The sequence below is a fragment of the Phalacrocorax carbo genome, chromosome 1 (genome assembly GCF_963921805.1).
Source record: "Phalacrocorax carbo chromosome 1, bPhaCar2.1, whole genome shotgun sequence".
In the NCBI taxonomy this organism is placed as follows: domain Eukaryota; kingdom Metazoa; phylum Chordata; class Aves; order Suliformes; family Phalacrocoracidae; genus Phalacrocorax; species Phalacrocorax carbo.
Window position 1 is genome coordinate 53,142,155 of NC_087513.1, and position 27,242 is coordinate 53,169,396.

General features: G+C 40.5%; 1 protein-coding gene across 3 annotated transcripts in view; it reads left to right on the forward strand.

Annotated features, from left to right (window-relative positions):
• The first annotated feature begins 18,351 nt into the window (after positions 1-18,351).
• The window catches only part of NR1H4 (nuclear receptor subfamily 1 group H member 4), a 40,927-nt gene continuing 32,036 nt past the window's right edge, over positions 18,352-27,242 (forward strand). The window contains exons 1-3 of one of the 3 annotated variants that reach the window (XM_064451768.1): positions 18,352-18,503; positions 21,346-21,443; positions 24,429-24,568. In XM_064451768.1, the coding sequence (XP_064307838.1) occupies positions 24,484-24,568 (85 nt within the window). In that variant the 5' untranslated portion in view covers positions 18,352-18,503; positions 21,346-21,443; positions 24,429-24,483. The remainder of the gene's footprint in view (positions 18,504-21,345; positions 21,444-24,428; positions 24,569-27,242) is intronic. The other 2 variants (XM_064451788.1, XM_064451778.1) reach the window with 2 other exon arrangements.

Below are 27,242 nucleotides of genomic sequence, written 5' to 3' on the forward strand. Positions count from 1 at the left end.
CTTGTACTTTCATTTGAATCCATGGATGATTTATCTTCCCTTCAAATGTAATTAAACAGGGACACCAGGAAGTTAGCTGATTCTTTTTTCATGTGTCTGGTTCCTTTTCTACCCAGCAAAATCCAATCTACAACTATATACAGATGAGAAGTAAAGTAAGGTGAATGGATGCATGCCTAATTTGACTCCAGTGAGGATTTAAAAAATCTTTATCTGCAGATAATTTAATGATATAGGTATTGTTATAGTACAGCTCAATCCTACCTTGACACAATGCAGGTTATTAATAAGCTACTAAAAAAAAATATAGCTTTAGTCTGTTAGGACAGAAAAAGAATATTTTTTCAAAATTCTAAGATTCAGTTTAGACTAGAGTTGCTTATTTCACTACTGAAGTTTGGAACAGATATAAGAAAATATCTTCTTTCTTGCAGGTTATAGTCAACATTTGGGGATTTAAGTGGCAGGATCTTGAGTCAAATGTTCTCACCAGTATATCAGAAAAGCTGGACTAGCTGCTGTCAAACTATTTTGCAATGTCCACCACATCTTATGAAAGAGAGAGGGCCCCTTTGCATATGCGCAAACCAAAGAGCTTCTTCCTCCCTCTCCAACCACATAGCACGCATGTAGTTACTATAGGAACTCTTAACAAGGAAAATAGTATTATGAAAAGATTTAATATAAGAAGCTGTATAAATATAACCTGGCAGAGAGGAAAGAGTAAGAGAATCAGCTGGCCTTAGTAAAGAGAAGACCAGACAATGGACTATTCCAGAGTCAGTAATGCTTTCTGAGAAGAAGCATGATTTTTTCCAGTAATGATAAAGGGTAACTTTCCTGTCTCACTAAGAGGAACACAAAGGGAGTGAATCCTGTTGTTATGACGAAGAAGTACAAACATCCTCAAACTCTGGGAAATGGCCAGCCAGCAGGAGACCTCAGTTGCCTCTGTGGTGAATGTAGCTGCTATTTCTTACTGTTATAGACATGTGTCACAGCTGTCACAAGTGACATATGATACAGTGAGGAGCTCAGTTTAGTGGGTTCATTTTGTATCCACAGACTGCACTGATTTAGTTCAGTGGAAGTTTGACTTCAATGTACATTTGAGCATTATTTAATTCCCTGAAAGAAATGGTTTAAAAACATTTGGACAAGCTTTTGCATTTAAGTAAGTGCTTGCTTTCTTTTCTAAATTTAACTGCTTCCAGAGGCAGAATATCATCTGTGACAAGATGAGGTTATGCACAGACCACGATGCTTTTCCAGGCAATCACAATCAGATGTTTGGGTTCTCTTTCTCCCTTTCCTTTTCATCTGTTTAAAATTGTTCAGGCACGTTGCATGAAGTGTAAACATTAGCACTGGTTGGAAGTTAGTTTTCTTTCCTGGAAATCTTTGTTACTTAATCAACTCTTTGATCTAAGCAGTCCCTTCCACCATACTGTATGACCAAGAATAAAGCCAACTTATTAGGATCAAAGAGACTTTGTAACTCCAGTTTTGCTGGATGTCTCTGTCTGCAACCTGCCCCAACAGCCTTTCCTTGTGGGATCTGAGAGCGTGCAATCACTGAGGGTGTTTATGCTAAAATTGTATTCTTAAAATATGTTAGAATTTGTAACATTTAAACAACTGGACAAACATCTGGCATATCCCAACCTGGCTCCAAAAAAGTGATGATTCTAATGCTGGTGGATGAGAATAACTCAAATTATGTTTTATATGGAGAAATATTAGCTTGATTAAACTTCATTTATTGTACTATTTGCATATTTTTCTGTCCCCATGTCCAAAATAACTTTTGCATATTTTCAAATATAAGACAGTGCTCATACACTAAGAGTTTGATTTGAAAATGGCTTTTTGACTGCAGAAGGAAGCAAAATTTGGTTTATATTGGCAAAGAGATCTTAAGGAAGCTAGAGGAAGAGTCAGATCTCCATAATGTGAAATGGTAGGATAGGCCACGGAATATTAAGTCTGAGAAGGGAAAAAGTAGGACAGTAAATCTTAGGTATGTGTTCGGTGTTGTTATCTAGTGGTCTTTATTAACACAGAAAGCTGCAGCTTTTATTTCCTTGACACCTGATGTTTTCCAGGCACTACTAGCAAAAGTTTATTGGTAAGTAATACTCCTCTTATATTTATGTAAGAATTGAACAAAATGTTCCTTATAGTAAGAAAGGAAAAATTAGTGACAGAAACAATGAAAATTCACCTAAGTAGAAACTTATCTAGGGAAACAATCACTTGCTCCAAAAGAATATACAGACTTTTGGGTAAAAAAATATAACAAGGGTATCCAGATGTTAGCAAAGTGCCAGGAGGACTCTCATGTGTGTAACATAATTAATTTGAAAGTAGCAAGGCAAAAATTAATTCAAGACCATGCAAAACGTGTCATAGCTTCACATTAATATTTCCAGTTACCTCCTGTTTTCAGATAGTTATAGAGATCTTTAAGTTTAGTCATTATTCAAGGATTTTTTTAAAGGAATATTTTGTAAAACCCAGATTTCTTATCTTATTTTTCTTCCCATTTTCCTTTAAAGACTTTCAATTGAAAGAGCTATTAAATTATTTGTATTTTAAGGGGGAGGAGTGAGTATTTCCTGTGGTTAAAAGAACAGAGAGGGGAAATGAGAAAAAGAGACAGCAAGTTGCAGCTAAGAGCCAATGCAGACAGAGGGCTGAGGAAGGATGAGAAAACAACTTCCAAATCCTGGAAACAGAATTTGGAGTCTTCTAGGTATTTGAGTTAAAAACCTACAGGATGGGTCAAGACCTGATATTCTGCATCATCCCAAGATTTGGGGAGTTCACTCAGGTCTCATTTTAAATATAAACTCTCATGAAATCAGGAATAAACAAACTGACAGATTAAAACCTCCTCATTCTTATGTCATCCAAATGCTTATGTTGGATTAGATAACACTACTACCAGTATAACACTATGGCAGCTCTATATGCACATGCAGAAGACAAGCTGGTAGGATTCTTTGTAAAAATGCTTTTAATTACTCACATACTGATATAAACTATTTATTAAGTTCCATTTGATAAGAATGCCTAGCTGTGACAGGAAAAAGTCTTCCTTTTTTATCTCAGCTTTTTTTTTTGTTTTAGTGTTTATACTGCTTAGTGTTTTTTACAGCTCTTCTATATGCAAAATTACATATGTAAAGAAAGACATTTATGTAAGAAATGTAGTAAGATTGCACTTCTTCGTGCTGAACTCTGTTTAAAATAACATAATAAGAGCCAACACATTTTCCCCCAAGAGCATATCCTTTGGATATTTCAAGTCTCCATCATAATAAAATCTTGAGCCATTTGATTTGTTTCCCCCCTCATTTAATTAGTGTATTCGATATCTGCAGCAGCCAACAGACTACATTTGTTTATGTATAACTGCATTTATCTGCTCAATAAAGTCAGTGCTCAGACTTTTTAGGCTTAATTCTATCTGCACAACAAATTCAGAGCTCCTTTGAGGAGGTCATGCCTGTTTTGTTAAATATGTGTTAGGAAAACACTGGAACTCATGAAAAATAAACCTCCAATGGCTCAGAGCTGTGGTTGCCCAGCGGTAACTCATGAGTCTTTGGAGCACCAACCTCATGAAGACAAGAACTTTTGTAAACCAGGAAATATGTAAGGTACCCAATAAAGATAGCTCTGCTCCCAAGGAGCTGGCAGTCATCACCAGAAGCACCATGCCAGGTGCTTTCTTTCTGCTGGCATAGCTGTAATGAACAGCAAGGCAGAAGTCAGAGAATCTTACTGATGCCGTGATTAAGACAAGGGGAATGGGACTTGCTTTTGTTTCAGGGAGGGGACTTCAATCCCATCTGTTTGTTCCCTGCCCTCTCACCAAGCGTGTAATCAAAAGAAAGATGTCTGTATGTCCTGACAGACCCAGTCTATTTCCTGACAGTGTTCAGTTCTGTAGTTTGTGCTGGTCGAAATCTGCAGGTAGATGGAAGCAGCTTATGTGTCCCTGGTGATTCATGGTGGGCAAGGAAAAAATCATAGTACTAATGTGCAACTCAAATTTAAATGTGAAAGACATTAATGCTAAGGACAAAAACAAGTGAAGGACAATCAACCTGAATGGGTAGAATGTTACTCCTGTGGAATAACACTGCTGTATGGAGCAGGCAGAGGCAGCTAGGATTAACCCCAGCAGGTAGGTTTTACCTCAGCAAGGGAATGCAATACTCTCTGTCCTGCACTGTTCACTCCCATTTCCCATTGCTCTGTGCTGGCTGCAGATTCACCTGTTACAGCATTTTGGGCATAGTACAGAAAAGAGCTACAGTTGCACTGGACCTTTCTGGTTTTCACATGTGGTTTCTCCTGACCCTTGCTAACTCATGAAATGGTATGAGACCCGAGGCTGACACAGAGTCAATACTAGCAAGGGTTTGCTTTTTAGCAAATTCCCGTGGTGTTTTTTCCCAGAAAGAGGGACATTTTGGGCTGAGGTTCCTGCTTACAGCTGCAGCAGCTGGGCCATGGCAGGTAGCTGAGGTGTTACCCTGGCTGGCCAAAGGTCAAGGCCACGCTGGCCTGCTCTGCACCCTCTGCTCTGCCAGAGCACAAGGGGAAATGTCACACTTGGACAGAGCTGGAGAGCAAAGTCACTGACAAAGCTGGGAGGGAAACTAGTCAGGATCCCTGTCCCCTACCCTTGCTGGATGCATTGGTTACAGGAACTGTTGGAGCATGAGAAGCAGCAGGTGTTTCTAAGTAATTTTCTGCATCCTTCATCCACACTTTTACCATTTCCAAGCAACCACTTCTATCCCAATTTCATTAAAAGCTGTGTGCAGCTTAAAATGCCCCTTGCTGACTGGCACCCTCTGCTGTTATATTTCCTTATGACAAGGAGCAGCCCACAGCTAAGTCCTTCTGTCTCCCAGGCTGCATCCAGACCCAAGTGCCCATTCTCCCCAGTGCTCCCAGTCCATGCCTCCCTCAGTGCTCTTGAGCTGTACCTTTGGTCCATGCACCCCTCTGCACCTAGCCCTCTCCACCTGTGGAGTGGGAGGATATATTTTTTATTGCTGTTATGCAGGAGCTTGAATGAGTTCAGCTGGCTCTGGTGGCAAGTCTCCTCCTTAATACTTTAGGGTCACCACAAATTGCAGCATGCATAAAGCAGGGGTGAGGGCAGGCCCCAAAGCCCACTAACCTGCTGGGTCTCTCATGCCATGGCTCAGGCAGGAAGATTATCTAGCAGTTGTCCTTGAGCACTTTTATATCTTTCAGAGAAAGTATGGTGCTGACTCATGCCAATTATTGGGAAAGACTTCCCCAAAGTTTAACAAAAGAATCAGTCTCTTCAAAATGGCACGTAAGAGAAGTTTGCTAACAAGTTGTTCTCTGGCTTGTGTCAATGGTTGGGATTGGTTTTCGAGGACACAGGCACATGTTAGTTTGAAAAAAATTACAGGATGTTTCCTTCAGCCATCAAACTACTGCAACAGCTGAAGGTCAGCAAATCCTCCAACGCAGCACACCACACATGCAGATTTCTTCATCAGGAATGGATGGTAAAAATCCTTCTGGGTAGCATAGCATTTCCTTCAGTAATACTTTTGTTAATGCTTCCCCCAAAAAATTATGAAATAGCTAAAGATGAGCAACTGAAATCTGTCAAACTCATGCAGAAATTGAGTTTCTGCACCTGGTGTACCCCCAAATTGCAAGTAGGCTTCACATTTTAATTTATTTTGTGATGCTACATTCCCTCTGAGGAGCTGGGATTTCTGTAGCTGATGCCTTAGTGAAAGGTACCCAGGTTAATTTTGTTACTCCACAACACATCACTTCTTACAGCATCACAGAAGAGTTGAGGTTGGAAGGGACCTCTGGACATCATCTAGTCCCACCCCTCCTACTCAAAGCAAGGTCAGCTAAAGCCAGTTGCCCAGGACTATGTCCAGCTGGGTTTCGAATATCTCCAGATGTGGAGACTCCACACCCTCTCTGGGCAACCTACTTCAGAGTTTGACCACTCTCAAAGTGAAAAAAAGTTTTTTCATATGTTTAAATAATTTTTTCCTCTATTAATGCCTGCTGTCTCTTGTTCTGTCACTGGATAACACTGAGAAGAGTCTGGCTCCATCTTCTTTACTTCACCCCATCAGTTATTCATACATGCTGATGAGCTCCCCCTTGCACCTTCTCCAGGCTGAACAGTCCCAGCTCTCTCAGCCTCTCCTCACGTCAGGTGCTTCAAACCCTTAAACATCTTCATGGCTCTTCACTGGACTTGCTCCAGTAAGTCCATGTCCTACTTGCACTGGGGAGTCCAGACCTGGGTCTGGCAGTCCAGATGGGTCTCACCAGGGTGAAGGCATCACCTCCCTTGACCTGTCTGCAATGCTCTTCTTAATACAGCCCAAGGGGCCGTTGGCCTTTTTTACCATGAAGGCACATTGCTAGCTTATGTTCAACTTGTTGTCCACCCAGGATGTCCAGGGTCTTCTCTGCTAAGCTGCTTCCCAGCATGCCTGCCCCAGCGTCTACTGATGCTTGGGCTTATTCGTCCCCAGGTCCAGGATTTTAATTTCCCTTTGTTGAAGTTCATTAAATTCCTGTTGCACCATTTCTCCAACCTGTCAAGGTCCCTCTGAATGGCAGCACAACCACCTGGTGTGTCAACCACTCCTCCCCTCCTCCCAGTTTTGTATCGTCTACAAAGCTGTTGAGGGTGCACTCTGTCCCAGCATGCATCTTATATGAAGATATATCAGTCCCAGTATCGACCCCTGGGATATACCACAGATTAGCGCCTCCAGCCAGGCTTCATGCTGCTGATCCCAAACCTTTGAGGTCAACAGTTAGGCTAGTTTTAAAACCACCTCACTGTGTACTTATCCAGTGTGTACTCCATTTTGTCACTTACGTTGTTATGGGAGGCAGTGCTGAAAACCTTGATAAGCCATGCTCTCCCCTTGCTTGCTGAGCCAGTCTTCACATTGTAGAAGGCTATTAGGTTCATTGCCTCCTTCTTCAAGATAGGAGTGATATTTGGTTTTTTTCCAGTCGTTAGGAACCTTTCCCAATTGCTATGACCCTTCAAAAACAATTGAAAGTGTCCTCACAGTGACATCGGGAGCTCCCTTGGCACTTTTGGTACATCCCATGGACCTATGCATGTCCAATCTATTTAGATGTTCCTTAAGTTACTTCTCCTCCATGGATGGTAAGTATTTCTTGCTCTGGACTTGCACACTGGTCTCAGGGACCTGGGATTCCTGGATGCTGATCTTACCAGTGAAGACTGAGGCAAAGAAGGCATTGAACACCTTGGCCTTCTCTATGTCTTTTGTCACCCAGTCCCCTGCCCAATTCAGCAGCCAGCCCAAATTTTCCCCAGTTCTCCTTTTGCTGCTGATACGCCTTTAGAAGCCTTTCTTGTTGCCATTCATATGTCTCACCAGATGCAATGCCAGGTGAGTTTTGTCTTTATTAACACCACCTCTGCATGGTTTGCATGATCTATATTCCTCCTAGGTTACCTGACACTGCCTCCACCACCTGTATGCTTCTTTTCTATGTTAGGAGATCCTTGCTCATCCATGTACACCTCCTGATGCCTTTGTGTGACTTTGTGCTTTTCAGGATGGACTGTCCTTTAGCTTGGAGTATGTGATTTTTGAATGGTAACCAGCTCTTCTGGACTGCTATTCTCTCTAGGTCCATGTTCCATAAGACTCTTCCAAGCAAGTCCTCAGCAGGTCAAAGTATGTTCTCCTGGTGCAGGGTTATGATCCTGCTTTTTGCCTTGTTTCTGCCTCTTTAGATCTTAAACTTTGCTATCCCACTGCCACTGCAGCCAAATCTGTCCATGACCTTCATGATCCCAAGAGTTCTTCCTGTTTCAAAGAATCTGGTCCAGCAGAGCATGTCCTCTCTTCAGCTCCTCAATCACTTGTTACCAGCTATGATCAGTTATCAGTTATTAACAATGAACTCCAGAAACTACCTGGATTGTTCGTCCCTGCTGTATTGTGCCTCCAGCAGATATTGGGGTGGTTAGAGTCCCTCATGAGGACCACAGGCTGCACACGAGACTTCTTCTAGTTGTCCAAAGAAGGTCTTGTCTACTTCCTCTTCAGACAGTCTGTAAGAGATATCCACCACAACATTGCCCTCATTGGTCTACCTCTAAACTCTCAGCTGGCTCAAACTCCATCCCAAGGCAGAGGTCCATGCATACTTGCTGCTCTCATGTACAGGGCAATTCCACCTCCTGGCTGACCTGGTCTGTCCTTCCTAAAGAGCCGATATCCATCCAAGGCAGCACTCCAGCAATATGAGCTATACCAGTATGCCTCCGTGACCCCAGTAATATCAGACCCCTGCAATTGCTCACAGACCTCTAATTCCTTTTATTCCCCCCAACAAGCTACATTAAGGAACATCTAATTTTTCAGCAGGAAGTGAGTGAGTATCCACCATCTGAAGGCAAAAATGGAGGCACCTCGAATTTTCAATTAATTTCTAAAACTCTGGGCTAGGAATTAGATTGCTAAAATACTGTTAAATTGTAATATTAAGTGGAGGGATCAAGAGTGAGTACAGGAAAACAGTGCCTTTTCACACCTCAATTATTGCCTTGAAGTAGTCCAAGGTCAGGTGTAAAGTGAGTCAAGGTCTCATTTCATTTTAGCACCTGCTGGCTGACATTCCTATTACAGAAATCATCACGTCTCTGCCCACATTTACTGGCAATTTCAAAAAGAGAACAACTGTATCTGGGCTGTTATAGATCAAGCTTTTCCACTTGAAGAAATGAGGAGCAGTATATTTACAGAAAAAAGATTTATTACATTCAAGAAGCCTAAAGAGTCTGGTTAATTACAGTTAAATTCCTGGAATAAATTGACAATATTCCAAACAAGACTTTATCAGCATCTTTGCAATACAGTCCATTTTACTGGCACGCCGTTCAAAGGTTTCTGTTGCAACTCATATTTAGGGGAGTTACGTAAAACGATGTAGGAATGAGTGACAAAGGTTTTATTTATTTCGTATTATTATCTGTTGACTTTTAAAGACCTAAGTAACAAGACAGGTTAAGCAATAAGTCAATGATTAAACTGATAAAATGAGTATCAACTATGCTAGTTTTAAAAGAGATTTAGAAAGTATGAAGTATAGAAAACATAGTTCTCTGAGTTGTACGGAAGTTGAAGCACTAAGATTTTCAGCTTCAGTTGTATTTTTCTGTTCTACTGCTTATTTACAGTCCCTGATATTTATTAACTATCTTCTTTCTCATGCAATTTATTTTTTTTATAACCTTTAATGCCAGAGGAGAGGTGTATGTTTGGTAAATGCGTTTTTTACATAAATTTTACAACATGACCGGTCATGCTTTGTCAAATTTTCCTAAAAGTTTTAAGAATTGATGTTTCTTCCAGCAAACATTTTAAAATATAGGGGTTATCATGCTATATCAGTGACATTGAGGTCTTGCATAGTTCAAGGTTACAGTTCATCACCTTCTTGAATAGCAGGTCTGTCACTGGGAAAATAGCAGTTCCCTCACATTTTCTAATTTTGACTTATCTTTCTTGGACTAAATTGAAAGCAGTAAGAGCTAGGTATACCCTTCCTTGGCCCTCCCTGCAATGAATTGGATATGCAGAAAAAAGAATGCAGTTCCAGGGTTTATGTACCTTTCCAGGTTGATATCACATATCCAGGAGAAAAATATTTTCTGTTTTTAAAAACTGATGTTGCTACGTGGGGTTTTTTCCTCTATCAGTCTTCTACTTGGCAGGATGGACATCTATTGTCTGAACATTAATGAGACACAGTCTGAAATACAGCATCATGTTAGTATCTGGGTAATTTCCATGCAGAAAGGAATCCCTTTTGTTTTATTTACATGAGGATGACTTTCTGGCAGCATGCATTACATGTGCAAAGTCATCAGTTTAACAACACTAGAACAGCATCAGTTGTATTTAATAATCATGTAATTGCTCCAGTATTTGGTACCTTTGATGCTCCCATCAACTTCTGCTGTGCTCATAATCAATAGATATTACAGGAGAAAGATTGTGGGAAAAAGAATAGGGCATGATTTTTGCCCCTCTGTTGTCAGTGACATTAATTTGTTTGTTAATCACATCTACAGTTTCTGTTTCCTTTGAGTAGAAATAGTAACACTTACACATAGATAAACACATATGTTTCAGCAAAAATAATTTCATGTGTAAGTTTGCTGCAGCTAAGACTCACCTGTAGTCCACACAATAACCAGAACAGCAGCTCTCTAGTTATTGGTCATCGGTGCTGTCTTGTTTTAATTTTTCATTAAAATCTAGGAGATCAGAAACTGGAACTTCATTCTCCACGCTACATGGAGGCTGGTTCACATGGGCTGGAGATGTTTTTGCTAAGTAGTTCTGTACGTCAGAGTTGTTGGTAGGGCTGCTCCTGATTTCTGCTGGAGCCCAACACTGCCAGTTCCTGCCAGACTGAAGAGTTAACACCACAGCTGGTTGCTCAGTCCAGCCTTTGCTCCAAAGAACTTCCTAGCTGGTGTTTCTGTAACAGTAACACCTTCCTTTCCCCATTTGCCATAGTGGTAATCAGCTTCTCTGTCCAAGAAATGCAAATATGGCTAAAATGGACTGGTGAAACACAGGGACCAATCCCACAAGCTCTTGAGAACTTATTCCACCGTGGGTTAGCAGCTGAGAAATGGCTGTCTCCTGTATGAGCATGGCTCTTCCTCTTGGTGGGCAACTCCATTGCTGAGCGGAAATATCAGTTTTGGCGGAAGCCTTGTAAATTCAGAGAGTTATAGCCACAGTCCCCTACTAGCTTGATGTAATTTTGAGGAAACCTTGAGGGAAAGGATAGAAACCTCTGATTTTGTTCTGTATTTGTAAGGAGCCAGTGCAGAGGGAGGAACAATGGTTTATGCTGCTGGGGAGGTGAACTGCCATGCTTTGAACTGAGCTTTGCCCTTTTTCACATAAATTGTCTCATCCTACATACCTATTTAGAGAAGCAGTTCAAGCCTAAATGTCATGAATTTATAAGACTCCCTTCCTTGTGAAGGTTTGGTAGGAGGTGTCACTAAAGACAAGAAATAGAACGAGACAAATTTCCCATGCATGTAATTACTCTATCACTATTCTCTAGATAACCTGTTTTTGTTATACCTTTTCCGCTGTGGGATGAGATGGAAACATGAAATATATCTGCCAAGTGAGATTTGAGATAAATGAGGGATCTGCCAATGCAAATGATTCGTATTTTGGGATATGACCCAATTTTGGACAAAGAGGGCATTCAGATTAGGTTTCGATAAATGAAGCTCTTCTTCAGATTGAGCCCAAGTTAAGACTTCTATGAGATAAATAACCTCTGCATTTCCTGATTTGTGTTATTTAAATTTAATAAACTTCATATCGTATTTAATTTCTTTCTTTCAAAAAGGGAAGTAATTTTTTGTTTTCACAATGCAATGATGTAAACTGAAGATTAGGAAAGAAAGCAAAATAAACTAAATTCTTTAATTCTCCCAAGAACTATTGTTTAACATCCCCTTAACTTCCTCTTCAACCACCCCAGTTTTCTTTGGCCTTCAGATCTCTTTCTCTCCTCTGTACAAACTGTTTTCTAGGTGGAAACCAAGACGATCTGACTGACTAGAGCCCTAGTACATGAAATAAGGATCCTCTGCCCAGTTGTCTGTGGTCTCCCTCACTCTCTTCCATTTCACCCCTGTGTTTCTTCACACCCGCTACATGGGAACTGCCTGCTTACTTGCTTGTAACTGGTAATTATGGCAGTAAATACCTCATGCTTTTTGCACCTCCATGGCTAAGAATACAATTGTCCTAAGAGAGCTGTGGCCATTTCAGAGCTCTTTGCTATGATTTGCCTAGGAGCTGTGCATCAGTTATCCCACGATCTTCCACAATGAGGTGGGAAGGGCCCCACCAACACAGTCATGGCTGACTTTGTTGGAATTAAGCTGGAGGCAACTGAAAGATAATGTGATATACTTTCTCACTTTTCTGAGTTTGGCAATATCTCAGCTATGTCCAGGACCCAATGTTACCTAATTTCCAGCCCCTTTCATTTTTCGTTAGCTGGGTGGAGTCATAAGTGCTCTTCAGCTGAAGTTGTGTCATTGACATTTTAATATCTCCATCTCTCCAGTGCAAGTTGGATATTAAGGGTCTAGTTCTGCTGCTGCTCCTCCTGCCTGCCACAACTGACCATAACTGTGCTTACCATTTGCCTAAATTCTAGTAGGGAACAAGGAAGAGCCAGCAAAAGCTTTGAGAGCTGTTCTACATCAGGGTCCTGAGGACACTAATAGGCTTTAACAAACCTGATCAGCCTCACCTGGGGCCTCCCACACACCCTGACCGCGGGCTCAGGATGCTATTTAAGCTCAAGCCCCGGCCTCTAGTGCTGGCTTGTGATAAGTTAGAGGTATGTTTAGCGATGCCTCTTTATGTTGTGGCTCACTGGTAGATTCCTTCACTCTGAGGTGAATGGCAGATGTAAGCTATAGCCTGCATTATATCCAGTCCTGCCTCTGCTCTGCCTCCTAGGTGGACCTTGGGCTGATGCTGCAGGTAGCGTGCCTCCAGTCTGTACCTCTTCCTGTTGCACTTGGCTGATCCCTGGATGGTCCTGGTCCTGATTCACTACCTTTCCTCCTCTGGGCCTGTTCCTATCAGCACTCTGGCCCCACTCAAGTACTGCTGGACTATGGCCTGTTAGTGGGGGTATCCTCAGCTCATGGCCTCACGGAGCAGTTCTGCTCCTGTTCTGCCTTGATGTACAAGTGTCTCTCTTGCAGAAGGAAGAAGGTAACTTCTTCCAAAGTGAGTCCTGCATGATTCCTTGTAGCCAAATCTGGGTGGTCCTCCTGGATGTATAGATAGGTGTAATGAACTTGCCATCAGCTGCTGAGTGTGTGATGTCCCCCTGTTCCTTGGGTGGTCATGGAATTCTTGGGGTGGGATGGGACAGTTTCCCTGGGCTTTGCTCTGGGTACTTGTCTGGAGTCTGATGCCTGCTCCACAGCCCTCCCTCTCAAAAAGCAATGAGAGCAGTCATCTGCCTGCAGTGCTTCAGGGCACAGTAGAGCTTCCTCTGGAACAATAGAGTATAGAACTAAGGGTTTAAAATGCTAATAATGACTCTGGGTTGCCAAATAACATTAGCAGAGGCTACTCCTGCACCTCCAACGGCTTACGTCATCCATTTCATATGATGTCTTAGACTACAATAGCTTTTTGTTAGCTACTGAGCTAGTCTTTTTAAACATCTTTCTTTTTCCTTGACACTGGACACAGAATGAAAAATAAGCATGGGTTTAAAAGCTTGCAGAATTAATTTACTTAGTGTGAATATTTTAGCAATTCAAAAGCCCATCTAAAAATATATTAATATTTATTTTTTTAATAATACTTCACTCATCACCTTTGACATCTGGTTTAAAAGAACTCCTTATTAATGAAAGGACAGTGCATTCATTTACTGGAAGAGATCAACATGTCATAATATTTTTCTCTCTCCAAATATTTACATAAATGAAGACTAACCCTTATTGAACTTAATCACTATCATACTGAATAACATCAAAATGTCAAAAGGAAAAAACTGAAATAATAAAGTATATATTTACTCCAAGGCCTCTAGGATAACTTCTTATCAGCTAATACTGTACTAACATATTTAACTTAAAGCTGGGATTCCTCTAGGAACTTTTCAACTTGTAACCCCTAGCAGGAGGAGGTGTGGTGGGAAGAGCGAGTCATATCAGTACCTTAATTAAAACTTAAAATAGTAAGAGAGACTCTAATGTGGAGTAAGCAGAACTTATTTATAGAAAAACACACTCAGTTGAAGTCATCTAGGGGGAGGTGGACCAAGTTCCCCACGCTGAAGTTTAGTATCTGAATCTGTAGCTAATTCTACATATGCTCAGCTCTGCTCTTGCACCCAGGCAGTAATATGTAATATGGTATCCTGTTAATATATATGCTCTTGCTAGAGCATGTCAGCTAACTATTAACTGCCTGCCATCAGGGAGGAATCCCTGCTCTTAGGAAAGATTGTTCCATGTCATTTTACCTTTCATGTCACTCCATTTTAAATACGTGAGTGATAAAGACATAATATTGGATTTCATTGGGGCATAACATAGGATTGTTGAACAAATTTTGCCCTATTCAGAAACTGAATGATCAGAGCAACTTATAAGAAAGAGGCTCTGAATAATGAAAGATTTATCCAATAAACTAAACTAATCTTAAAAGCAGAGTGTCCTGGTTTCAGCTGGGATAGAGTTAAATTTCTTTGTAGTAGCTAGTATGGGGCTACGTTTTGGATTTTTACTGGAAACAGCGGTGATAATGTGGAGATGTTTTAGTTGTTGCTAAGTAGTGCTTATACTGGTCAAGGACTTTTTCAGCTCCCCGTGCTCTGCCGGGTGCATGAGAAGCTGGGAGGGGACACAGCGGGACAGCTGACCCAAACTGACCAATGCGATATTCCATACCATATGACGTCATGCTTAGTATATAAAGCTGGGGAAGAAGGAGGAAGGGGGGACATTGGGAGTGATGGTGGCTGTCTTCCCAAGTAACTGCTACGCGTGATGGAGCCCTGCTTTCCTGGGGATGGCTGAACACCTGCCTGCCCATGGGAAGCAGTGAATGAATTCCTTGTTTTGCTTTGTTTCTACGTGCAGCTTTTGCTTTACCTATTAAATTGTCTTTATCTCAAACCATGAGTTACCTCACTTTTACTCTTCCAATTCTCTCCCCCGTCCCACCAGGGGGGAGTGAGCGAGCGGCTGTGTGGCGCTTGGTTGCTGACTGAGGCTAAACCACGACAGAGTTATTCCTCCACTTTTGAAATACAGGAGACAAAAAACCAAAGACCTTCTAGAGTTAACTTACTGAAAGTTTGCAGCCCATTCCTTTCCTAACTTTTTAGCCTGTACAGGAGCAGCCTAATATATTAAGATTACTTAATTATCTTCATATGATAAATCTTATTGTAGGCTGGTGATAATTTTGGCCATCCTTCAAGAAATTAAAAGCTTCATTCATTAGCATGGTGAATAGTGATATTTCTGAGAGTAAGAAATGCTCAGTCTGACGAGACAGACCATGGCCCAAAGTGGTGTAGATGATGTGTGCCTTCTGTGTAGCAGTGATAAATAAGGGGTGCTGCAGGGATGAAAGAAAAGCTGCAGGTGACTCTGCTGTTCAGTGGCAACTGTTTATAATCAAGTTGGGAATGCTTTCCAAGCTGTAACCAATGGTTTGTGCTCAGGCACAGTTTGGTTCAGATGAGCCCTCAGGTGTCTGCAGTACTATTCATGCTGGAAGCTGTCAGCATGGGGGAAAAGAGGTTCTTGAGCACAAGCAGGTCTCAGTCAAGACACATGTCCCTTGGCCTATTAAACAGACACAGCCCCAAAGTGTCTCACTAGTTGTGATTGGTTGTCATCTGTCCATTGCTGCTGGAGTTCCAAGCCACTGGCTGTGGGTAGGCAGAAAGCTGTCCAGCTGTTGACAAGATTTTCTATGCCAAAAAAAGAAGGTACTGGTCATTTGTGGGTGTATTGTTTTCATATTTTTTTAATGTGTGGTGATGCATTCATAGGGGTGTGAAGAGAAGGAAATGTTGAATACGAATGCCCAACCCACCTCTTCTTCCTTTCCCCCATCTCCTCTGTGCTAGATTTTTCCTATCCACATTTTTGATGACCACCTACTTTGTTGCCAGGATTTGTCTTGTCTTTCCATGGCTGAGGCCTTGGAGCTGCCTTGTCAGTGCAAGTGTGGGATGGTGATTATTTCAGTGGAGAAAAGGCAAGGTAGCAGGAGGAGCAAACAGGAGCTACGACAAAATCTCCAATTTTTTCATGGATGTGGAGTTTATGAAGTGGTATTTTCTAATCAGAGAGATTTCTAGCCCCGAATATTTCATATAGCCCTGTTTTTGTAGCTGAACATGTATTTGCAGCTGAACATGTATTTGCACTGATAATGGCATGGATGTATTTTAGAACACGTGCTTTTTTAATTTACAGAAGTAAAGTTAATATTGTCTAGAGGAGTTTTGGAATGCCAATTTGCTGAAATTTTAAAAGCCAAAGCATGTAATACTGTCTTTAAAATTATATTCTATTTTTAAGCAAGTGGATTTGAATTTTTTCCCTTCCTCTTAGCTCCCTTGATGTTGTGTAGGCTGTCTCTTGTAACACTATAGAAGATATTTTCGATTTGCTCCAATTCCTTTCTGTTCAACTTTCATTTGCACATCAGCCACAATAAAATATGAACACCTGGCTTGAACTAGTAAGGCCAACTGTTGTTGCTACAGGCAACATCTCCTCTTTTGATTAGGTGGATTCTTTCTTTGCTTTTTCCAATAATGTCTTGAAAGTATTGATTAGTGGACAAAGCACTACTTTGCCACTTGCCTCTTTATTATTGTAAGGAAGGGAATAATGTTTTAATGCAACAAATTCATTAGTGAATAGGGGTATTAAATCTTATTTCCTTTGTGGTGAGCTCTTTGCTGTCTGACAAACAGCATCCACACAGAGGAAAATGCTTTTTGGGGAAGAACCTCTATTGAAGGTTTGTCTTTAGGGATTTCTAACTAGCAATTGCTTTGTGCCACCAATTACCCAGGACCTGCAGCAGGAGGCTGAAATCTGAAAAAGATTTAAGGCCTTCAGAACTAGCTGAGAGATAGAAAGCTCTGTGAGACTTAATATGACATTTGTTGTACTTCTTGGTTCAGCCTCTGCTGCTTTACCTGGTGAGGGACAAATGCCATCGCTGGCCTCAGGATGACCAAAAAGATAGGCGGGTTTTGGCATGTGTTTCCTAGGCACCGCTGGAGTGGACTTTTACTGGAAGGTGTCAGATGGGACACTGGCATGTTTGGAGTTGTGGAGACCACCTGCCTCCTGTGGGTAGAGCTTTTTTTGAAGAATTGTCTTACTTGAAAGTACTTTGTCAATTTTTCTAACATGGATTTGTAAAACAAATCTCATTGTTTACAGTAGTGATGGATTTCAGAGAATCAGAAATGAAGACTGAGAGAACCTTAGGCTTAAATGTACCTATCGTGTGGCCAGTGCCTGCTGGAATGAACTGTAGACATAAATCCCTGAAAACAGTACCCCCATGGAAGCACTAGTGTCCAGTGACAGCCTTATGGCATCATTCTCCCATTGATCTCTTCAGAAACCTGTCATACCATGCACGTTTGGCTGGCTACCAGGTGAATCTGCAAGAGACAGAACACATGACAAAGACCCTTAATTACATTTTAAAGGGAAGGATAGAGAGTTTTTGTTTCCTTGATATAAGCTTGAGGATAAATATAGCTTTCTAATTTATTTTTTTCCTCTTAAACTGAGGGAAAGTGAGGTAATTTTGCTCTTGGATAACTTCATGGCCAGCAGCTGTCACCTTTCTCCTAAAGAATACTTTGTTTGCTGCCCAATGGCTCTTTTTTCTGGAGCAGAAGGTACAGCTTGTATCTTGGTGTATTCACTCCTGATCAGACAGTGCAAATATGTAGAGAAGGATGGAGAGCATATATCATGTGGCAGACATGAACTCGCTTATAAATGATGCTGCTAACTGTCCCCTCTGGCTGAAATTCACTTCAGTACCCCTGCCAGATTAACTCATCCCCACTGGATATGTTTAGCAATGCAAAACAGGGAATTGTTACCCTTGCTGTGTGGACGGGATGTTGAAACAGAATGGCCTGGATTTATTCCACTTTACTTAATTCCTCTGTTGGGTAAGTGGGGATGTAGTTGTTCAAGGTCCTGTTTTGGTCAGTGGGAAGAGATCAGCATTTTTGGATGCAGTGCAGCCCACCCAGGTTGTGATTCACCATCTACAGGTACCAATTTCTTCCCCTTACGCACAAAATGTGCATGAGTCTACTAGGTTTAAAGTTAAGAGTCTCAGTTTCATGCCTAGATCTTTATGGGATGAGCCCAAATCAAAATGATGCAGTCAGAGAGTGTGGCAGATCCAGGAACCAAAATCCAGGAATCAAAAATGTACATGTGCAAGGGAAGTGTTACAATCAGCATCAAGGTACTATCACCCCACATTTTGAGCCAGCTTCCCCCCTGCACACAGCCAGAGTATTAATGAGCATCTCAAGTCTCTGTGCTGATGGACAAGCTGGGATTCACAATGTTTTAATACAGACTGTGTTTGGAGAGTTTCGCAAAGAAAGAATTGTTAATGAGTAATCCTTGTCCATTAGGGCACTGAGCCAATGAGCCCAAGCTTTGATTCATTGTGTTATCACTACAGGCTTCTGCTAAACCTAAAAAACAAAACAAAACAAAAATGTTCCTGTGCGAGAATCGTTAGGATACTGAACTGAGCGCAGAACTGTCTTACATCCTGCCGTCCCCAGTCTTCCAGAAAAGAGCAGTAAGTAATAATTCCTTAAATTGATAGCTCTAGCTGTTGTGTAGTATAAAAGCAATTTTCTCACCTGAATTATTTAGTGGATGTTAATGGATTTTTGATGAGGGGAAAAAAAAAGGATTTTTTTTTAAAGCTGGAATTTTATGGAAGACTAATATTAAGGAGAGGTAATTTCATCTGTAAAACTGGTGCAACAGCAGGAATTCCCCTAGGGAAAAATATGTTAAGGTCATGAAAAATGACAGCGTTGGAATTTGTCTTTAGAAAGTTGGCTTCTGTGCCTGTGTGTCACTATAAAATAAAGCATAACTTCAATACTCAGTCTTTCCTGCAATAACACTATCTAGTTAATTAAGTGCATCAGCTTTAAAATTGTACTGGATTGTTAATATTTTATCCTTTTAGGAATAGAATATGTTTAAATGTGATTAATGGGAGAACAGAAGACAATCCAGAATGGAAGAGTTATATTTATTTTATGTAATTTCTTTATTTGGTGGTTTCGTGTTCAGATTCCAGGTGCATCTTCCAACATCCAGCATTTATTCCACATATCTAGCACAAGCGAAAGGGGGTTTTACATTTCAAGTGATTACTGTTTTAATTCATTGCCAGTTTTTAAGTTAAATGTCACTTTATTCTGAGTGTTCCTGCTAGCCATTTATGTTCAGAAAACTATAATTGTGGTGGGACACATTCGGCTTTTGTTATTTGTATTGCTACTGCTTGTGTTAGAGTGAACCTAGAGATCGCAAACTAGATTGGGATCCCACTAGGCTAGCTGGGAGTCCAAAAACAGGTTAAGAAAGGAGGGTTTGCAGTTTTACCAGGTGAGATAGGGAAAAGGTGCTGGAGAAAGGGAGACAGAGAGAAATGGTGTTCAGCAGGTCATCCCAGGGACAGTCAAAAGCTGGCCCCGCTCTTTGAATTTACTTGCCTACCTACAGAAATGCCATTCAGCCTTTTGGTGGAGCTTTCAGGTCTACTTGTAACTGACTTAAAGATATACATTTTCCCTTCAGAATAAGCTATAGGAATACCTGTATTTTTCCTGTGTCCTGTGCCTCTTTGTTTCTCTGATTTTAAATGTCATATTAGAAAAATCTAACCAGTAAATTTTAAACGATCACAGTAACACCAGTCCTGCTTCTGTCTTCCTAATGCTTTTATGGCTCTTCGATACACTTTAAAGCAACCAAGCAAGCAAATAAAAAAGGCTTTCAAATAAATGAGGCACTGCATTAAAATTTCCACAAAAAGACTATGAGGCAAGATCAAAAGCCTGTGAACTAGACAGGAATCTTCCCATTGATGTTAACAGTGTTTGGATCGGGCCATAGGTTAATGATGTTATTGAAACTTCTCTGTGAGCAATTGGCAGCCAGATGTGTAAAGAATAGGACAATATTACAGGACAAGAGGAGGGAAATGTACCTCTCTAATATTTGTGAAAAACTTTGTCAGTGCTTTGATATATTTTCCTTTACTGAGTAATTGAAATAGATTCAATCATTCTTCTTCTGAAGGTAAAATGCAATTAGACTATCATGGAGATTTCCAGATGATCAAATTATTTTTACTTTACCTGAAAGTATGAGGATACGATGCTTCTGTCTTTCAGTGAGCCCAGTTGATTTTAACTTACAATTATTCCATTAAGAGGTTTGGTTTTGCTTACACAGAAGCCAGGGGAAGCTTTACTATTGACCATAGTAAGGTCAGAGGTAGTCCGCTGATAGGAGTGCACAATAAATCTGAAACCTACACCCACGCACGTGTGCACATGTGCATATGTGTATACATATATATTTGTCTACAACCATGAGCTTATATCCCAGCAGAAAGCTGAACAGATATGCATGCACATATTGGTTGGGAGAACAAGTCACATGTATAATATATCTCTCAATTTTCTCATCTAAACATAGGATACATAAACTTGCATTGATTGATTGCTAAAGGGTACATGTAATAAAATAATGTGTAATTCAGAGCTCTTAATATGCAATTGATGCAAATAATCTCAAGCAATTGGGCATAGATTTTACTTTGTACACACTGATCTGTTTTTCTTTGCTGTATAATTTTGACCTATGAAAATAACCTAAAAGATGGTAAAATAAATAATTCTTTTAAAAAGTTAACTAACATAATTATTTGGAGAAAAAGTTTTTAAACTTTCTTGATGTCTCTTAACTTCTCTTGAGGGGCTTTTATTTTTGAGAGCAATATTGATTTCCTGTGCGCCTATTGCCTTTATTTCAGCTTTCACCTGATCTAATGCATTTTTTGTTAGAACTCAGGATGGAGTATCAGTCAAGATGGCTAGGATATTCCAGATTAATCTTGATAGAAGTAGCTAGAAGATGCACTTCATGTAAGGAAGGAATCATGAGGTAGAAATACCTATGAATGTTTAGGCTGAGGCTGAGGATTAGGCTGAGAAGAGGCTAATGACAGGGTGTGTGTTGTGGAACTAGCTCTTTGAAAGTGGAGTCCACCCTGGGTGTGTGATGCCTTGCGACACTGACTTATGGTGACCTATACTATTTCCCAGAACTGAACACTGTGTGGAATAAGTAGTGCTTAAATGCTCTATATTGTGTACTTGGTGCAGGTTTGGAAGCTGGAAATCAGTAGCTGCTCCTTTTAAATACTGGTGAAATTAACTAGATAAATCTAATATAGGATAGATGGCTGGATTCAGGGGCAAATCAAAGCAAAATGTCAATCAGTAGTTTAATTAAGAGTTTGGTGTTCAGGCAAATTTGCAGTAGCAATGCTACATGTAATGGAAAATATATTTCCAGCGTTTTTAATGGTGATCATGTATTGCACCTTGCAGAAATCCCCAGAAGATAGGAGTACTAATTTCTTCTATGAAATCCAGTAAATGATATACAGCACCCAAATATATTAAAGACAAAGAAGTACTAAAAAAAGGTGGGAACCATAAAATCATCATGAACACTTGAATCAAACTGAATCCACCCAGACCAAAGTTAATGTGGCAGGAGAGGTACGGTTACAAAATCTGTAACATCCTAGCGTACTGAGAGGTTGTGACAGATACATCCCCAAGTTTCTTACTATAAACAAGACAGTATGAATGGTGCCAGGTTTCTTTTGTGTGTATGTAAAGAAGAATAGATTCTAATAAGTCTACCCTGAGGGTAGAGTGATGTTATCTAATGCATGTTAAAAAATGGAATAGCCTCAAATGAACAAGAAATAAGTATATAGAAGTTTCAGAGAGTCTGTAAAAACACAAACACTATATTAGGGTTTAAAAATACAGCTTGCTTGCTTCCTCCCTATTTGCAGCACAGACTAGACAGATGCAGGGTACGTACCTTAGAAGCTATTGAAGCTACGCATTGAAAGTCTGACTGTATACTGACAGTCTGACAAAATACTTTGGAATAGATGTCTTCTTTGGACTGTATTTAAAATATCCTGATATAACATCCAAAGTTCCCTAAGAACATAGAATCATAGAATCGTTAAGGTTGGAAAAGACCCTTGAGATCATCGAGTCCAACCACTAAACTATCACTGCCAAGTCCACCACTAAACCATATCCTCAAGCACCACATCTACCCTTCTTTTAAATACCTCCAAGGATGGAGACTCCACCACCTCCCTGGGCAGCCTGTTCCGATGCCTGACAACCCTTTCGATGAAGAAGTTTTTCCTAATATCCAAACTAACCTTCCCCTGGCGCAGCTTGAGGCCATTTCCTCTCATCCTATCGCTTGTTACTAGGGAGAAAAGACCGACCCCCGCCTCGCTACAACCTCCTTTCAGGTGATTGTAGAGAGCGATAAGGTCTCCCCTCAACATAAGTTCTAGGCTCTCTATGTACATATAGAAATTCACAATCCCAAAGCTGACATGTTATTATTTGCAGTGTTTTCTCCTCATATAGGGTCTGAGAAGGAAACATGAGAAATACTAGTAGTGATGAAATGTAATCTTCAAGTCTGGCTGCAGGGAGAGCTAATCCTGCAAGGGCTGTACACCTGTGGGCTGTAAAAAAGCTATTGAAGGGCTTGCACATGAGGAAAGGGTGCACATGGGCTCTCTCCTCTGGCCTTCGGCAAGAACATTCAGAGAAACATTCAGGAGCCCTCTGAAGATGCCTCATTTTGACATTTCTTTTACTGACCATTGTAAGGGTCCTGATTGTGTTGCTGTCTTCTCTTATGGCAGAACCCTTGTAACAGGCGGTATGAGAAACCCCTTCCCAAGGGTCTGCAATGGGTTGTTCATAAGAAAACTGTCTTGCAGTTCCTGACAGCCCTTTTCAGCCATGTAGGCAGCCCCATCACTTGGGCAGCAGACACCCTCCCCAGCAAATGTGGTGGTGAGGCAGTAGAATGTTTTGAAGTATACATGGGCCTACTGGGGTGGCTGTGTTGGTTGCCAACCCCCACCCCAAGATACATGGAGTTTTTTGCTGTTGCAAAACTGTGTTTCTGTGCTAGATTTGAGACTGTGTGTTTACATGTTATTTGCCACAAGAACCCTATCTGGTCTGTGATACAAGCAGCTTTTGACATTTCCGAGTAAACTGTTTAAATTATCTGTCGGCAGACATTTAAAATGCATCTATCTAATTAGAGAGCCTTTGTTTATTTTAAGAAAGAACTTAATGAATCCTTATGGACAAATCTGAGTATAATTACCCAGTGTGCTTGCTGCTCTCACAAGCTGCTTCCCAGTCTGCTCAGCACTGGGGACCCCTGCTGCATTCATGTTTTTGTCAGATGACTTCACTTCTGCTCAGGAAACAAGCTGAGCCCTCACTGGGAAGCAGACTGAGCTGTAACTCTTAAACATCTTCAGTGAGTGGAAGTGTAGTCCCAGGGATAGTCCCAGGGGAATAACACTGAATAAAGAATTAAGATTATAAAACAAAGCAAAACAGATTTCTGTCAACTTTTATGCAGAATCCTCTTCATGTCTGCATAAACCCTTGAGACATCTTCTTGTTGGAGCTGTATGTTCTCCTGTTGCTGATGATCCTGCCTCAGATGCAACCTTGAGGTGCCCCATCCCACCCACATGAGCCAGACCTGGGCAAGGAAGCCTCTTGCATGCCTTCCTCTTGAATGAGGTGCTGCTCTAGCTATAGCCTCTGCTCCAATAGGACACAATGACAGGTCTCTTGCAGTCAGAGCAAGAAGGAGGAGACCTGGGGCCAGCGCCACTGTCAACCTCAGGAGATGAAAGCCGCTCTATCTGCCCCATTAGGAAAGTATGCTAGTGAGCAGGCATAAACACCTCCCAACTTTACCAAGCAAGAGTTGTATAGATGCTTGAAACCACAACGGGAGTGGGTGGGCGAGCTTAGTTATTAGACCAAGGCTTTACTTTCTGGTTTTGCCATATTTTTGCTTGTTCAGACAGTAATTACCAAAGGCAAGATAAAGAGCCAGCCACTGGAAATTAAACTCAAGTTTCCTGACTTGGAGTCTTCTGACCTTATCATAAACTTGTGCTTTTTCAGTAAGCGAAAACAATGAAATGATGATGAAAAAATAATGCAAACAATTGATATTGCCTAGAAGGGGGGCTGGACATCATGCCCTCATCAGGCCAGGCCAGTGCTTCAGTCTGTGAATATTTGAGTAAGGCTGAGCATAAACTGCCATTAGTTTTAAATGAACAGCAGAAGGATGACAAATAAAATATACCACAGTAAGGAAAAAACAAGCAAACTAGATGCAGCATTTTATTTAAAGGCTAAATTAGGTATTGTAACTTCAAGCCAACATTTTCCAGAGTAAATATTGAAACAACCTCCTGAATCTTGCCTTACAATAAGCAGGATGTACTATATTGTGCCTATTTTATTTGTGTACAACAGGTACACAAAAATGAGTTATCTTGTTTTAAATATTCTTTTTGCTTTATATCTTTCAGGGTCTCCTTTCAACCTATTTCTTAATTAGAATATTCCTCCTTAACTGAAGAATAAATGGGATCTGAAATGAATTTAATAGGACATCACCAGCTAGCTACTGCTGATGGATTTTCTTTTGCTGAAGGTCCTCATTTGTTTGGTAAGTCACTGAATTAGGTTAAACCAGCAAGTTATCCTTTAATCAGAAACCTAGAAGAAAATGCATTGAAATCTCAAGTCAAGGACGTGTGGCTGACATGTGCCAGGCTTCATGAATCTTCAATACCTGTGGAAGGAATAAGGGTCTGTGGTGTTAATGTAATCCTGCACATTATTGCTCTCATCACTGCTCATAGCAGAGCTTGTAGGATTATTTTTGTAACACTAGTACCTGAAATCATTCAGCAAAGACAGACATTTGCATGTAGGTCTATGTTATCTTTACATGAATCATTTAAATCAAGCTGAGCAGATTATTTTCAGTTAATTTGTAAGAAAATTAAATTACAATGTACTTGCATTGCCATAATAATATGAATTTATGAAAGTAATTTAACATAAATTAAAACCATTGTCTTACTGAGACCATAAAAAACTTATGCTATTGACTTCAATGCACAAGAAAATTTATAATGCAGGTTTGAAAATTCTCCTTGCTCTAGTTCCACTGAATTTTTCAAGGCTAAGCATGGGCTTGTTAATGAATGAAGAATTCTTGGTCAATATTTTATAAGCACGGGGAAGCTGTCTTCTCTTGTATGTACTGCTACGGAAAAAAAAAAAAAGAATAATACATTTTTTTAGCCTTTCTTTTGGCAGCAGAGGGGGCCCTTTGTTGAGTAACATGGTACATTCAGGGCCTTACACACAATACAGACCCCCCCAGAAAGCTGCAACACTACAAAAGTTTCCAGTCCAAATAAGACCAGAATTCTGTCTTTTTTGAGTGCTGGAAAAATTGAAAACATTTCTGTTTCATCTATCTGAAATTAAAATAGGGGCTCAAGCATGGAAGGACTCTGACATGCAGAACCACTCCTGCTGCAGAGTTCTTAGAAGTTGAGAGCATCTCTCCAAATCAGGCCACTTCCAGTGTCCTGGTTCCATACAGCCAAACTAACGCACTATCACTACTGATAAGCAAACCCCATTGCATTACTGTGTTATTGTTTTTTTCCCTAGATGTGTTGGGTTTTGGTGGGGGAAATATTTTTGCAGTTGTTTAAAAAAGTATATGTAAATAGCTAAAACACTTCCTTGCTACCTGTTAATTCCAGTGTCAGGTTGTGATATACAAAGAGGATGTTCAAATCTAGGATGTCAAATTTTACGTCCAGTAGTCCCTTTAAGTCCTGCATAATTGAACTATTTCAGATTTTTGTCAAAATTTTCCCCCTGGTGTCTATTTTTTCACTAATTATTTCATTATTTTTAGAGAGTATCAGGTAGCTTCAAAATACAATGAGGTATGTTAATGTAAAATACTTTCCCTCCACACTGAAATCTTACTCAGAAATTTTGAGTTCTTCAGAAGAGGAATTGTGCCTCCTACTATCAGTATTCACAGCTTAGCACAATGGAGATTTAATTCAAGCTGACATTTCTGTAACAGAAAGAAATAATGTATTAAGGGGGTGAATCAGGGGTCCCATTATGAAGGAGGCTTGGCACTCCTGCTGTGTTCCACTTAAGCTGAGTTCTGCTTTGTATGGCCACTTGGTACTGTTTTGTGGGATGTCACTCAAGTCTTAGAAGGGAATTCTTTACAAATTTGGTGTCTTCTGCTTTTATAGTTGGAAAAGAACATCAGAAATAATATGCAACTGAGTCCACAGGGAAAGTAACTCGTGAAAATATTACTCCATCTCTTCAAAATGCTTGTAGGAAACGGTTTTGCCTCTCAATTTTATATTTGTAAATGACTTGCATTTTTCTGACATTTACTGTTGGCAGATAGAGACTTGTGAACCCAAAGAAACAGGAGGAAAGCTTTTCTTTTAAATGACCCTTAGAATACACATTTCTCCCAGGACTTCTCACACGTTACAGCTCTGACGTAATACAAGTGAGAAATTGCTGGCTTACAAGCATCAGCCTTTATACAAAACAGCCTCCTTTTTCAAAGATGCATACTCACATTCTGTAAAAAAACCTTGGAAATATATTATCTATTCATTTTGCTTCACTCAGTCTACGGGGAGAGTGTTCAGACCTTCAAACACAAATCTAAGTGCATCTCCAAATATTAGCGGCAGGTCCAGGTCTCAAAAGAAATGTCAATCATGAGTTGCTTGTGCTGTGAGCCCCATCACCATGGTAATTTCAGGGCACTTCTACATACTTGCCCTCAAGATTTCTAGTTACAGCAGGTTTCAGAAGAGCTTAAAGAAAGAAATGTTTTCTGCTTTTCAGTAGTCGGAAATTGTATGCTGTTATTCTAACAGTATATGTCTATAGTAAAGTATCTTTTCATGTCTTTGGAGTTAGTGTGCTTTAACTGTAGTTTTTCACTTCTGTAGTTGTAAGTCTCTGGAAAAAGGGGCTCAAAATGCAAATGAGGAAGGATCTTTAAGCTAGCAGAAGTCAGGGTCCTTCCCTTCTACCCTGTCTTCCTGGAAAACTGCTTCTATTTTTCTACCTCATTACTCAGATGATTTAGAAACATCCTAGATCTGTTTACAGGGGAGGGAAATCTTTATTTTTTTAAGAAGTGGCCAAAACTAGATATGTCAAATGCATCCTCTGTAGCACCTGCATGCAAGATCTACTTTTTCCTCCTTGCAGCTCTGGTTTTCCCAGTGAGGGAAAGGGACTCTTGATGACAAGAAATCGCA